At 33.8% G+C, this 15,297-nt stretch overlaps 1 protein-coding gene across 2 annotated transcripts in view; it reads right to left on the reverse strand.

Annotated features, from left to right (window-relative positions):
- Positions 1 to 1,144: 1,144 nt before the first annotated feature.
- COL21A1 (collagen type XXI alpha 1 chain) overlaps positions 1,145 to 15,297 on the reverse strand; it is a 197,584-nt gene continuing 183,431 nt past the window's right edge. For both annotated transcript variants that reach the window (XM_025384346.1, XM_025384347.1), the window contains 10 exons: positions 15,213 to 15,266; positions 13,539 to 13,610; positions 11,809 to 11,844; positions 9,108 to 9,152; positions 6,172 to 6,204; positions 5,428 to 5,574; positions 5,278 to 5,332; positions 4,546 to 4,746; positions 3,690 to 3,767; positions 1,145 to 2,396 (listed from right to left, as the gene is read on the reverse strand). In XM_025384346.1, coding sequence (XP_025240131.1) covers positions 2,209 to 2,396; positions 3,690 to 3,767; positions 4,546 to 4,746; positions 5,278 to 5,332; positions 5,428 to 5,574; positions 6,172 to 6,204; positions 9,108 to 9,152; positions 11,809 to 11,844; positions 13,539 to 13,610; positions 15,213 to 15,266 — 909 coding nt within the window. In that variant the 3' untranslated portion in view covers positions 1,145 to 2,208. The remainder of the gene's footprint in view (positions 2,397 to 3,689; positions 3,768 to 4,545; positions 4,747 to 5,277; positions 5,333 to 5,427; positions 5,575 to 6,171; positions 6,205 to 9,107; positions 9,153 to 11,808; positions 11,845 to 13,538; positions 13,611 to 15,212; positions 15,267 to 15,297) is intronic.

A 15,297-nucleotide genomic window follows, 5' to 3' on the forward strand; every position in this document is an offset into this window, starting at 1 on the left:
TCATGCTTTTTCTAACCCTCCACCCTTTGCTCATTTTCATTATCTTTACATGACTTAGTTATGCCAATGCCTCCTAGCCTACTATAATCTGCATTAGTCTGCTTGAAATGCCATAACAAAATATCATTGACTTGCTGGCTTAAGCAACAGAAATTTTTGATCATACAGTTCTGAAGGCTGGAAGTTCAAAATTAGGGTGCCAGTATAGTCGGGTTCTGGTGAGGTCCCCCTTCCAGGGTGCAGAGAGTCACCTTTCACAATGTACTCACATAGTCTTCCCTGGCTGTGAGAGCTGGAAGGCCATGAGGTAGATGAAGGAGATGATGGGAGGGAGGGTAGTAGGGGAGAGCAACATCTTCCTCTTCTTATAAAGTCACCAATTCTATGGGATTTGGACTCCACCCTTATGACCTCATTTATCTTGGTTACCTCCTGAGAGCTCTGTATTCAAATATAGTCACACTGGGGGTAAGGGCTTCCATATATGAATTGGGGGCATACAATTCAGTCCATAACATCATCTTTTACATTTCAATTGCCCATTTTCTCCTTTCTTAGAATTAATGTCTTGCAATCACCTGTTTTCTTACCTGTGTCTCGTTATACACGTGTTCCCTCAGGCCAAATTCTAACTATATTGCCACTGTATCCCAGGCATAGAACATATCCATGTGGTGAGTACTGTTGGATGAATAAATCAATGATACCAATGGCTTTATTCTGCTTCTTTACCAGCTTTTAGAAGCAAATGTCATCATTAAAGCAGGGGTAATAGGTTTGTTGGCTTAAGCAGATACCTGGGGCTTTACTGGAGATAAAACATCAAAACAAGCCTTATGCTCATTCAGCCACTAAACATCATGAATTTTAGTCTCCTCCAAAGTCCTCATCAAAATAGTAGAATTTGCATGACAATAAAGTTAAACTTTGGGCAACAGCCATGACTATGCTAGGAAGTAAGTGTTGCAACTGTTCAGGTGTGCAGCACACCAATTCAATTTGTAATTTCTTATTTCAGGTGAACACATTTTTTAAGAATAGAGTGAATGATTTAATAAATTATATCCCTTGAATAAGTGACCATATAATATACATACCATACTCAACAATCAGTTAAAATTAGTTATAAAAAAAGACACTGTAATCAGGCCTGTACACATTTTATTATACTCTGAATAACAAGCATGTAACAAAATTTTGAGCATGACAAGGAAGAAATATTTCAAATTCTGTTTCTTACAAAAGCATTAAGAACAATACACAAAGACTGTTCATAATATTTTACAGTCAGCTAAAAATAACAAGACATTCTAAGACTTTAGGAGTTTTCCTTTTCTTTCAACTAGAGCGTTTATTTCCATTAGCTTTGCTACAGCGAAAATTAACATATATGGACATACACATAGCAGTGAAATGGAAAATGAAGGCATACAACAAACATTCTGATTAATCAACAAGTATAAAATACAGCCTTTTAGTACTTCTGAACTTACATTTTCTTTGAATGTACAATGAAACTTTTTGTGTAAAATGTTTTTAATGTTAATTTTGACAGTTCCCAAAGTAATTAATACTTTTTCTTAGCACCACCATTAATCTAATTTTAGAATTTGAAATGAATTAAGAAACACACTAATCTCATTCAGAGGTGCTATTCACAACACTGAACAACAGGCAATCCACTGCCCCTTATCAAGGCAGAGACACTGTAGTAAATGAGTAGTTCACCAATACTGTCTATCCCAGGTGAATATCAGCCCTGATCTTACTTCCAATGACCAGATACATGTTTTGGCTTATTTGTAGTAGCATGAGCTATGAGATATGAAACATGAAAGTCACATAGACATGAAATTAAACTCAAATCTCTACTGCATGGAGGCTGAATGTGAAATATTTCACAGTGACTAAAACTGACTGGCTAACAGGCAATGGTGGATTTTTATATTCAACTTTGATTAACATAAATGGACTTTACAAGAAACCCTTGAGATTTAATTAATGCTGATAATCCAAGGGCTCCAAATGACTGAGGAGCCTTTAAAATCAGTATATGTGACCTTTTATATTTTTTTCCATAAGAAAAAAAAATAAAAACACCGAGGTACTTAAGTTTCTTTTCAAGGGATTACTGTTGGTTATCTTCCTGAGATGCAAAAGACCACAGAAAAAGCACCATGCCTAGGCTGCTGAATGAGGCATCAGACACTAATAGTTTGGTCCTTTCCTGAATGGATCTCTTCCAGCAATTACACTAAAACATAGTGATGGATCACAGATGCCTGGGGGGCCTGGTTGCCCTTGGATTCCAGGTTTTCCATGATCTCCGTCTTTGCCAGGGAGACCTGGGTCTCCTGGAGGACCTTCTTTGCTTATTCCAGGAGGGCCCTCTGGACCTAAAATGGGACATTGGCAAGATGTAAACAGAGAACTTTAGTTTTTTATAGTGAAATAGCTGATTCTGCAAGAAACTTAAACTAAAAAAGAAAAAACCTCTTGAATATTTTATATATTTGCACTAATTATAAAGTAGAGGCATTTTCATAATTCTACATATCTTCTGCTTTGAAAAGAGCCATACAAAAGTTATCAGTACTTTTTGAAAACTAGCTATATTAACATAGCAACCATGCTATTGATTAAAACATTTAGCTAACATTATAATATTCCATTTTGTGTACTGTCCAATCTTATTTCTTCCTTTCAGCCTATCTTTTACCAATATTATTATAAATTGACAGGTGATATATAAGCCAAAGCTGAGTCATTTTTGTGCCATATTTACAACAAATAAATGACTGTTTCTATTATACATATTTTTAGTTTCCATATCTAAATGCATTATTCTTATTTTAGTATAATAGTCATCAATACACATAGGTATGAAAGCCCTAATTTGTCCAACATAGCCTGGTTAGTTCAATTAGCATGCTTGAGGAAACAAAAGCTAGCTTAGGATACTGGCCTTTTAAAGTGGATTCAAAATAACAAAAACAAAATATTCAGATTTTGGGAAGGAGCACAGTGGTTTCGGCCTCTTCTTACTCCTCTATTCCCTGCTACTACTACTAATAAACATCTGTTTAGCACCTAACTGCAACTGTAAGTATTGTTCAAAGTATTTTACATAAAGAAGTATTAAGTCATTTGATCAACTCCAAAGCCTCTTAATAACATCTAATCATAGCAAACATTTATTGAAAACATAACTGTGATTGTCCTGCATTGTTCTGAAAGCTACATATAGAAACTATTTAATCTCCCAATAATGTCATGATGGAGATAACATTATCATCACCAACTTACCAGTGAGGAAACTGAGACATGACAGAGTTAATAGCACAGCTAGCAGAGATTACTTAACCACTTCAGCATTTCTCTGCTTCTCAGAGGGTCATAAAGACTAAACAGTGTTATACACCAGATAAGCAGGGGTGACAAACGATTCTAGAACTCTTCAAAGGAATAGATATTAAACTAAATGATAAGCAAGAGATAATATTGAAGGATTCATACATTGAGGATAATATATGAAAAATATTCTAGAAGTTGTACTTCAGTGTGTTAAATGTGAATCACTCAAAAAAGAAAACGGATGTCTTGGTTTCAATTTATTTCACATAGATCTATGATGACTTTTCGTAAAGCAAAATGAGCAGCAACACTTATGAGCAGGCAGCAATTCTCACCCGGGGGACCAGGAGGACCTTGTTCTCCAGGATGCCCAAACCCTTGGCTCCCTTTTTCCCCATTTCTTCCTGGTAGGCCTGCAGGGTGTCAAACATCTGAGTAAGTTTACTTAAAATCACTGCCTTCTAGATTGTTTCTTTCAAAGCTGTTAATATACACATGAAAGAAAAATGTCTTTTAAAAACCAGCTTGCCATCTATTTTTTCTTACTAATGGAAAACAATTTTTGAAGCAATAATTTCTAAAATGATCAGTGGTTTAGTTGCAAGACTTAATGGGAATCAAACACTTAGAAAAGAAAATGGTTTGGAATTATTAGCCCTTTGTGTTAATCATAGTTTTTTAAAAATTACTTTATGAAACATCTAAATTGTTTATATACTATTAAACAAAAATGAAAGAATTATCAATCAACATTTCACATAAACTTTCAAAGGCAAGGAGAAATTCTGGGCTATTAGGAAGTTTTATTGCAAAACTTATTTTTCCTGTAATAGAAAAAAAATGAATAAGGTAACAGTGCAGAAAGTTACCAAAGTCAAAACAAAGGAAATGGCATCCATGATTTTCCATTTAAAAACTTTTCTAGACTCAAGCAAAATTTCTCAGTACATTGGCAACATTTTCTAATTTGTAACTTCATGTGTTCATAAATTTGACTTCTCTATTTGAGAATATTGCATTAAAAAATTCTCTTTAATTCAGTTGGCAAATTATGTAAAGACTTGAGCATTTACAGATTTTTTTTTATCATGAAAACAAAGTTAATTCTTGACTATTAAATGGATATAGGATATGAATTTTTTTTAAAACAACTTTTTAAAATTCATTTTCTTGTTCAAACTAACTGCATACCTTTTAATCCTCTGACACCTGGACGTCCAGGGACACCCATTAACCCAGGAACACCATCTCTTCCTGGCAAACCAGGTAATCCTCGGGGACCCTCTGGTCCTACAGGACCAGGTGGCCCAGGAATACCCGGGGAGCCATGTTGGGACTGGCAATGATCACAATTTCTAATTCTTCCACTCTGAAGTAAGACTGGTAGCTGGGCTTTTAAAAACAAAGAAACCCCATCCCTTATGTTTAAATGGTGAGTTGGTGTTAATTATATTTCTATTTTATTTTTTTCAGTTTACAGAGAAAACAACTATGAGCACTGAATATGTACATATTTCTTGGTCAATAATTTGACTTCTAGGAATGTGACTATGGAAATATTCATTGCTCTATGCAGTCATTTAATTACAGAAATTGCTTAAAATAGGGGAAAAAGTAAAAGTGCCCCCAAAAGAAATTGGTGGAATTATAGATATTCATATTGATGAACTAAATTATCAAAAAATATGCTACAAAAGAAAATTCTAATAATGACAAATAATAAATTTCTTTAATAAAAAGATTATAAAAGAGTATATATGATAAATCTTTATAAAAATACTAGTTGAAGAAAAGTAGATGAGGCTTATAAATGTTATCTGTTTTATTCTTCACCTCACTTATATCCTCTACAATTTGTCTTAAGAATTTGTATTACTTTTATAATTTGAAAAAAGTGATTAAAATGCTGTATTTGATACTTACCTCTTATTACATCCGTGCAAACTTGTCGAATAAATTGTTCTGAAAACTCTCTTCCCTACATCAAAGTATTAGGGGTTATGACATGCACATAAAGAACATGAGCAAAAATCAATGAAAATATAATAACTCTGGAAGGAGCAGAATACATACGGGCTTCCCATCCAAACCTGGGGGTCCCTGAGGACCTGGGTCCCCAGGTTGCCCCTTAGGACCTGCAGGCCCCATCAAACCATCCACCCCAGATTCTCCTTTTGATCCAATGGCACCTCGGACACCAGGATCCCCCTTTTCACCTCTCTAAAAGCAAAAGAAATGTTTACAAGTTCTACTTAAATATTTCAGAAGGTGTAATTCCATTATGAAACTCCTTAAGGATGATGAATGTATACATATGTAAGCTACGTAAGGACTAGCTGGAAATACTATCATTGACCAGAAGGGAAATTTCATATCATATTAAACTGTCATTTATCCATCCATCCAATCAGCCAGACCTACAGACATCCACTACTGATTAAGTATATTGCGTACGTAATATGCACACTGCCAGAGATATCACAATGGGCATAACACAGTCCTATTCACAAGGAGCTTGCATTTTAGTGGGTCCGACAGATACAGAAATGCACAATATTCTTATTCAAAAATATGGAGAAAAAATTCAGCTCCAAGTCTGGCAGAAAAACCAATAATAGTGACAATTCACATTTCATATCAAATTCAGTATAAATGTACATATTCTGAAAACTGCTAATTGGGAACTTCCACTGAAGAAGATGAAAAACATTTCGTTTTCTGGTTTTTACTCAAAAGCTAGATTTATATAGTATTGAAACCCAAGCAAAAAGGACTGAAGAACGAAAGCAAGAGAGCATAATACATGAAGAAACATACCTCTCCTTTTGCGCCATGATGGCCTTGAATTCCCTTTGAAAATCAATAGGAAAAAAACTATAATAAATGTGCAAGCTACAGTACTGTAACGTGGCATCCACCTTTTACCACATACTTAATCAAATTTAAAATTTCAATTTGGAAAATATTGATAGCATTAGTGACAAAATTACACATAAAAGAGACCCTTTTTGCCTTTTAGAGAAGGCTAATGACTAGGAAATATGTGAACCGAATAATATAAAAATTTTAATTTGCTTAACTGTTTCCTTCTTAGATATGAATATTTTCGAATGCTGCAGGTTGAACCACGTGGGTAAGAATGGGATTCTACTGAATTTAAAATATATCACTATTTTAATAAAAATCAAAACTCAAATCAGATTAAATATTAGGTATATGTATTCTTGTATTCAGTAATTAAGATAAATCATCTATTTTCCCAAGTTTATGTTCTTAAAATTAAATTTTGATTGGGTGCTATTGACAAAGGATGGGTTAAAACAAAGATACCATTAAAAGTGACTAGTAAGAGAGAAAACCCCCAGCTGTCCTGTGCTTAAACCATTCACTGCCAGTAATTAAGACACCAGAGAAGCAATGTCACGTAAAAGATGGTATTTTTTCACAGTGATATAAACACTGGGGAGCCCATGCATGAAGCCCATTCAACTATAATTACCAGCTACATCTGGATGGCTCCATTAAAGTCTTTCCCATTCCTCTTTTCCATATTTATTTCAGCGGTATATTATACAGGAAAAAAACTCTCAGGAAAGGTATTAACATTTTCCATTTTTGAAATTCAATGTACACCTGGGCTCAAAAATCTCCTAATATTCACTGAAGTAAAAAGATAAAACTTTCATAACAGGTAGGTTTTCATTATTCAACTTTAAAATAAAAAATCAGTGTTCTGAAATTTAATATGAAATTTAATGTTGCACACAATAAAGTCTGAGTTGGGGTATATGTTTTGATTCATTTTCAGGCTCCTCAAATATGGCATCCAAATTTGACAAAGGAAAGAATTAGATAAAACTCATAAAACACCAAATATTTAGTTTTTGTATACGAATCTTTTAGTAAGTAAAACGAACTTTGTATGGCATACTTGAATTTTGTTTCTGAAGAAATGCAGGAGTGATCCTTAGAAGATACAATCCAACAACTAGTCCCAACATAAGAAGGGAGACGAAATAGTTAAGTTCTCAATATGGGAACTGAATTAGAGCTAAAACTAAAAACAGCTGTCACCTGAGAACTCATTAAGACAATTCCATGAGAGAAATATCCACTTTGATTCCATTCACAAAACGAGGGCCAAAAAAATAACATGTGCTGTGCTTGGTAGAGTGACAGGTAATTAAGACTGTTTACATGAAGAGTTTGGGATGACTCTTCAGCCGCTGAAAAGCAACAGCTGCTCTGGCCCTGGGTACTCCATGTAGCTTAAGCTCCTGGTGGTGAGAAATGTGGCTTCCAATCAATTGAGGGCAGAGGCTTTCTAGGGAACCCAAATCCTGCCTTAGGAGAGCAGACACACTCTTTTCCTCGAGAAGTGAAAAAGTTAGTGAAACCTTAGAGAAAGAGTGATCCATACGCCAGTGAGCTAGCTAAGTTGTGAGTTCAAATTCTAAAGGAAATATCCTTTTCTGAGAGTTATTGTGAGTAACCTTTTTTGATAAAAGGTCTGGGCTGTGGAGGTTAAATGGATGAAGGGGCGAAGGTCCTATGGGAACAGCGGTTTATAGATATTTTGTGATTAACTTAAGGAAACTCAGAGAGTTGATCTGTGTTGCCACGTTGGGGAATAGGGATGGAGTTGTTTGTGTCATCAGGTGGGTCTGAGTCAAGTGGACGATCATAAAAACTGAAAGACATTTTATTGAACATAATTGTACTGAGGCGATTCCAATCATTCCTCCTCTTGGTTACTTTTGCTTTTACTTTTATTGTTACCTTCTAAATTCTCAATTCTTCTTAATACCTGGCATTCACCTTCCATCCCATATTGCAGATAACCTTGGGGCCCTATGCTTACACTCTTCCCAATGGTCTCTCAGACTCCTCCAACTAAGGGACACAGAGACCCCTGTCCTTGGAAACATCACCACCCAGTTTTATCCCACTCTCTCCAGAGTTGGTATAATTGCAGAATCTTTCTCCCACTCACCCTCAGAGAAAGAGGTCCACCCCATGGGAGGACTCACATATCCAGCTTGCCCTTTCAGACCTGACGAAGTTGGAACCATGTCCAGCATTCTGCAGCTACAAGCAAGACAGCAGCAAACATGCTACCCTAAGGACCAATCTCCTTTATGCCTTTGTCCATCCACTTTGGCTCTGACTGAACTTACAGTCACGTGGCAATCTCACTGAAATACCACCTAACGAGAAGGGTTTAGTCAAGAGACAAGCAAAGCCATCTTATTGTGTGTGTCTGTTCTACAACACTGTCTCTCAGGATAGCATTTTAATATATCTCCAGAGCAGTAAATTGTCTCTCTGAACAAACTAAAGGGAAAAAAGTACATTTATCCACCACACGTGGCCCCAACTGATTTTCAAGAAGAAAAGCAAGACAAACCAGCACGTATGAACAAGCTGTCATTGTGTGACTGGCTCTCTCTAGCCAGTAACTACCCCTAAGAAATGGGTGGAATTTTCTACCTTCAGTTGTTTGCTAAGATACATTAAAAAACAAAATTCAGAGCCACCAATGCTATCATTATGAGAAAGTGAAAATATAAAACAAATAATTAAAGAAACTCATTATCACCACACTACCTACACGTTCAACCTTATACACTTAGAATGTATGTTATACTTACCCTTCTCCCCACCCATTTTTATTTGCAAGTAATCCTCTCTCAACATTGTCCAGTTATGTGACTTGTTATTTCATTTTTTATCAGAAGAAAACCAAAAAATACCTGTTGCCCTGGAATTCCCTGTCTTCCATTATCTCCCTTTTGACCCTTTAACATAAATAAACATTATTGATTAGTTTGCACACTTATGATGCAATCACATATACAATACAAACTATGTATTACCTTGAGTTCCAGAAGAAATGTAACAAAAGCAGTGATACAAATATATAAATTACGTGAGAGATGGGAAAGTCAGTCACTCAGAGGAAAAGAAGAAAAGTCATCCTAATCTTAAAATGGCCAGAGATAAGGAACAAATTACTGATTTGGGCGAAACATGTAAATAATTCTAGACAATAAGGATGTTCTTCTAAGTCCATATTAACAGTGGGAAAATAGTTTAAAAATTCAATGGATATGGACATTTTGTTAATTTCAGTGGCAATTATGTTCATTGTTGACTATGGACATGTGAGGACAAGAAGACCTGTTGAAAATTTTATTTTTAAAAATTAAAATATACTGTCACATTTTAGTAAATAAGTCATTTAAATGAAGAGCTTTAAATCAGCATAAGTAAGAGAACAGAAAAATTAATAAAGGTATAAACACATTTATCTGTTCAATAAATATTTTTGGGTATCTACCATTCATGGGACATTGTGCTAGACTCTGAAGCACTACTTCATCCTTACATTTATTGCGCAAATTAATTAGCAGTTTCTAGGAAGACATATACCTAGATAAGGCAATTGATAAAAGATCTAGTGACTACAATTTTACATCACCCTTGCCTAGTAATGAATTCATCAATTTACATAAGTGAATTCCTAATATTTATTAAGCAGCACCTATTTCCTGGCACTTAGGGACTGAAACAAAGATATCACTGTAGACTTCAAGTCACTTACTGTGTGGTAAGAGAGATAAATCTAGAATGATGAAAATACTGCTGATAAGTCTACAATGTATAAACATCTGGGTTGGATATTATTGGAACTTAGGAAGGGGCATCTGACAGAAAGAGTAGGGAATGTGACTCACCCTTTGTGTAGCCTTGAGGGATGAGTAAGAGGTAGCCAATTGGAGAAAGGATAGGAGGGTGTATTAGGGAGAGAAGACACAGGTGAAAGGCAGGTAGGTAGTTTCTTTTGGCTAAAGCAGCAGAGCAGGATTGGATAAGAATGGGTGGAGTGGCAAGAGAAAACACTAAAGAAGATTCAGTCAGCCCAGAAGGCACTTGATGGGACAGGCTTTATCTTAACATGTGTGGGGCACCATTAAAGGATTGCTAAGCAGATACATAGCTTAGTTATTTTATGCATATAAAAGTGTGGAAGAAGGAAGTAGACTGGACTCAAGGAGACTGGTCAGGAAGATACTGCAGTAGCCCAGGACCCCGACAAGAAATAACTAGTACAGTTGGGAAACGTACAAGATCTCAAGTTCAAGAGATATTCAGCATTGATTATCATGACAGGAAATCTGTGAATACGAAGTGGTTTATGGGGAAAGATGATAAGTTCGGTTTTGGACATATTGAACCTGAGGTACCCATGAGTCATCTAAATGCAGTACCAAGAAGAAAATTAGAATATATGGGTCTAGAGCTCACAGACACTTCCTTAACATTTACCTCACTCCCAACTTCAATATTAACTTAAAGGAAGCCTATTATCATAGTACTTGAAGATCTTCAATAAAAATTGTCTGAAAAACAACTGAATTTTGTCATACCACTCTAAAACATCTTATGTATGTTATGAAGAATAAATTCATTAATATTAACTGTTATAACTGTGGATATAGCAAATTTTGCCTATGACTATTTCAATCTGCAATTTTCTCTTACAATTCCAGAAATTCTAGAGCATTCAGAATTCTACATTTGTGAAAATGTTCAGAGTATTTTTCTTTATATTTTCAGCTTATTCTGCATAGCAAAGCTCAGATACTATAACTGAGACTTACAAACTTAAAAAACATCATTAAAATACTGTCTGAACACTTGATTGGTAATTTATGGTTGGAAAAGTTTTATATTTCTAAAACTTAAAAGGTTGAAAGACCATCGGATATAATTTATTCCAGATAACTATTTCATTGACTCAGTTAGTGGCATCCTATTCAAGGGTCAGTCTTCAGTGAATGAAAAAAACCCATTCCATAGGCACTTTAATTGAGGTGAAACTATCCTTGTCTCCTAAGGTAGTAACATAGTTCTCCTCTTTGCCTTTGCTGCTAAGACACCCAAAACTAAATGTCTCTAAATCACCCTAGATTTCCCTAGCCTTTATAATTTTCTGGTTTAATTTTCCTTTTACATATTGATTTGAATATGTTTTATATTTAGGGTTAAAGGTTTTTTATCAAATTTTTGCCATAAAACAATTTCAAATCATGTTTGGAAACTGTGTGTGTGTGTGTGTGTGTGTGTATGTGTGTGTATACATATATGTGTGTGTGTGTATATGGTATATATATGTATATATGTACATAAATACATATTAGAAGTATATAATAAAATCTATGTTTTTATTTTGTTGAATCATTTTGTTTCTAAGTTTTCTACAACAGAAAAGTGGTGAGGAATTTTAAAGTCAGATCTGGTCTTATCTGAGAAGCTCAATAGCAAAAGGAGAAAATAGGATTCAACAACTTTATATTAATGTTGAAACAAAGGAATTTAAAAGTAAAATAAGAATTTTTTAAAAGCTCTGATTTTATTGCTTAGCCTACTAAAAAAAAGCAAACAACATACCTGAATACCTTTTTCACCTTGATTTCCTTTGTCCCCCTACAAAAAGGCAGTTTGATCTGTATCATAATCTAGTATATTCTGTACAGTTTCAAATAAACATATATTTTTCTCTGCTGAAGAAAAACAACATCTCATGCAAATTCCACAAGCGCCTGTATACACAGAAGTTGACTCCTAAGACAATATTTGGGAAGAGAGAAGAACCACATTATGTCAAAATTATATTGTAAAAGAACACTTTTGTATGCTCCTACATTTGAAAGAAAATTCACCACAATCTTTAATTTCCCAGAAAGGAGAAAAGTTCTACATGGGTCACAGTTTTAGGTTAGACAAACTAACAAGAGAGGACTTATTTTGACAAATGCTGTTTTATGAAATCAAACTGAAAATCTTCCATTAAGCTATTAGTAACCACAAGTTTACAGGAAACAATGACAAAGTAAAGCATAATATTTAAGTGATATTTTAGAAAACATACATTTCAAAAGTGAGCTTTTGAAAGAAAAATTATATTCCATAAAAATAAGTTTTATAGATTATCAGCTAGAAGGGTAATTAGAAACCAACTTATACAATGCCCTTGTTTTTATAGATAATGAAACAGACAGTTAAGCACCTGCCCAAAGTTAAACTTGGATACGGTTTCTGAATTTCCTTTCTATTAATACCTCACCGTGCTATCTAGAGTACAGTTTTGCATTTTCAACAAAATAACACAAAGATTTTCTTTTAAATGACAAGTTTTGAACAAGAAAATTCTCTTCATCCCAAACACATATTCATAGTAGATTTACTTAACATTTACTAAGAGTCACTTGATTGCTGCTCTGTGGGGACATTTCTGTCTCAGCTAGTGCTGCCTACCTATCATCAGAACAAAAAGCCCAAGGATCATACTGTGTATGATCTAGGCACCCTGTAGACAACACATGAGGGATAGAAAATAAGATGTTGAAAAATAAATAGCAGGGGACATGAAGATGGATATGGAGTTTGTGTCTTTTCCAGAATAAAAACCAATAGATTTACTTTTAACCTGAAATGTTTGTATTTGCGGTAGCTTGGATTTCTTAGGCACACAGGCATCAATTGTTGCTTAAAACCTCCAAACAAATAAAAGCATTTATTATTTATATACATACAAGTCAAGGTTCCCTTACTTGACCAAAATGAGAGAGAACCTAGTTTTGCTGTCTTTCCTCGCCAAAATACTTTAAATTAGTACATTTGACTTGTATTTCTAAACTCCTTAAATTAATTTTAAATAAACTTCTATGTAACATAATTGTTTCATAGACAGGAACTTCATGGTCAAACATTTTGGGTATAAGTTTTATCCTTCCAGAATTTGATCCGGTTTTGGCAAGAGGGGTATTCATATTTTGATAGGAATGCCTGACATTGTATAATTTTCCTCAAAAAATTCTTAGCTCACCTGGACTGTGAAAAAACCTGAATTTACAGGATATTACTTAATTGTACATTCATATTTTCTGATCTGCATGCCTTCTCTAAGGTCTTCGTCTAGGAGACAATACCCATGCGGGTATATAAAAGATGCCACAGTTATTAGCATGGGGCTGAACACATTATATATACATGGAATATATAGGGTACCTTATTAAAAATATATTAATAACAAGTCTTACTTTAAGAATTTCACAAAAGAAAAACTTGTATGCAAGTAACTGGTTAAAAGTGAACTGTAAATCTTAACCAATGCATACCTTTTTTCCTTGAATCCCTGGTAAACCCATGTATCCTGGTTCTCCTGGGGAACCCACTGCTCCTGGTTCTCCCTACATAACACAGAAATTCCACAAAGGTCACAGATCTACTGCTTATGGAAAAACGCCACTGTTTTTAACTCTACATATCTCAATTTTAAAATGAATGGTTAAAAAAATTTATTGACAGTTATTACTACAGAAATAGTAAAGAATAAAATGTTTACTAGAATCCCGGTAAAATTTCTTGTATTTTTCTCTATCTTTTTCAGGTGAAAAATTCTCACAGCATTTCATATTTTAAAATTCTGTAAATATTTGTTATTTTTTATCATACTTTATAATTTCAATAAACTAAATTAAAAAGTTGTAAAAACAATGAACACAAGTATCTCTTTTTTGTTTACCTATTTACTAACACTTTTTCTCCTTGAAACTGCTTTTTCTCAAATTGCTACTTTTAAAAAAGCTTAGTTTCTTGTTACAAAATGATAATAGAAATAATAAAAATTATTAAAAATCTTATAACCCAATGTTTTTATTTTGTTATATATTTTTTCTCTAACTCTAATTCATAAACATACATAGTTACTAAAATGTGCTCATATATATGCATACTTTTATATCTTTTAACCTCTAAATATATTAATATTATAAAGTTCTCATGCTATCATTTTTCATAGCATAATTTTTAATTATGGCAGACCATTCATATTTATCAACTATATTTTATTTAATAAAATTCTTACTGTTAAACATTACAGTTTTCACAATTTTTATTTTTATAAACAATGTTGGAATGGACACCCTGGTAGTTAAATTTAATTATTTATGTATATTTATTTATATATATGGAATATTATTTTGTTCGTCATAAATTCTTGAGCTATTTTTCAGTACAGGGTGTACCACATGAGCTATCTTAATTCCATTTCTCCACCCTCCATCATCCTATAGGAATTGTCCTTTCTGAAATAAAGTTTTTTGTTTTAAAGTCTTAAATAAATTATTTGCAAGCACATATTAATAATGCATTGACAATATTTGTAAGTGATGGAACATAATCCTGAACGTGCTTCATGGTTCTGTTTTGTTTTGTGTTTTACCATTAGTCCAAAACTCTATAACATCAACTAAAGAGCACTCTCTTTTTTAAAAGAAAATGAGGCTTTGTTCTTTTTGCTTACTGTAGTTCCTCCCTAGCCATCTAATCATTCTCTAGATTTTTGAAGGTTGGAAGTGAATTAAAATACCCATTGAAATAAACATCAACCCATGTGGTTTGGAGGAAACTTGTAAAGGCCATTTTGAGTTCTATATTAAAGATGAAACTCCCATAAGCAAACAAAGAACAGTATCATTCGTGAGAACTACACACTCTTGTTTTCAACTGTTTAAGAGAAGTCTATTCTCTGGACCAGAAAGTAAGTTTATGTTTGCATACAATTTTATCATTTTTAGAAAAATTAAGCCAAAGTTTATGTCTTTATTATCCAATGACAAAGTATCTAAAAAACAGAAATGAAACTCTGTATTGACAATTTCATTTCATGATAAAGGTAATCCTTAATTTCATGTATCTCTTAAGAGATATAAAATGCTAATTTTCTTAAATGATGAGAAGAATTTACATTATAATTTCTTTGAAAATATTTTAAAATGCATCAAAATTACCTTGAGCCCAGAAGCCCCAGGCATCCCTTGAATTCCAGGTTCACCTTTGCTTCCCTGTCAACACATCAAAAACATTGGCGTTTTT

The sequence above is a fragment of the Theropithecus gelada genome, chromosome 4 (assembly GCF_003255815.1).
Source record: "Theropithecus gelada isolate Dixy chromosome 4, Tgel_1.0, whole genome shotgun sequence".
NCBI classification, from domain to species: domain Eukaryota; kingdom Metazoa; phylum Chordata; class Mammalia; order Primates; family Cercopithecidae; genus Theropithecus; species Theropithecus gelada.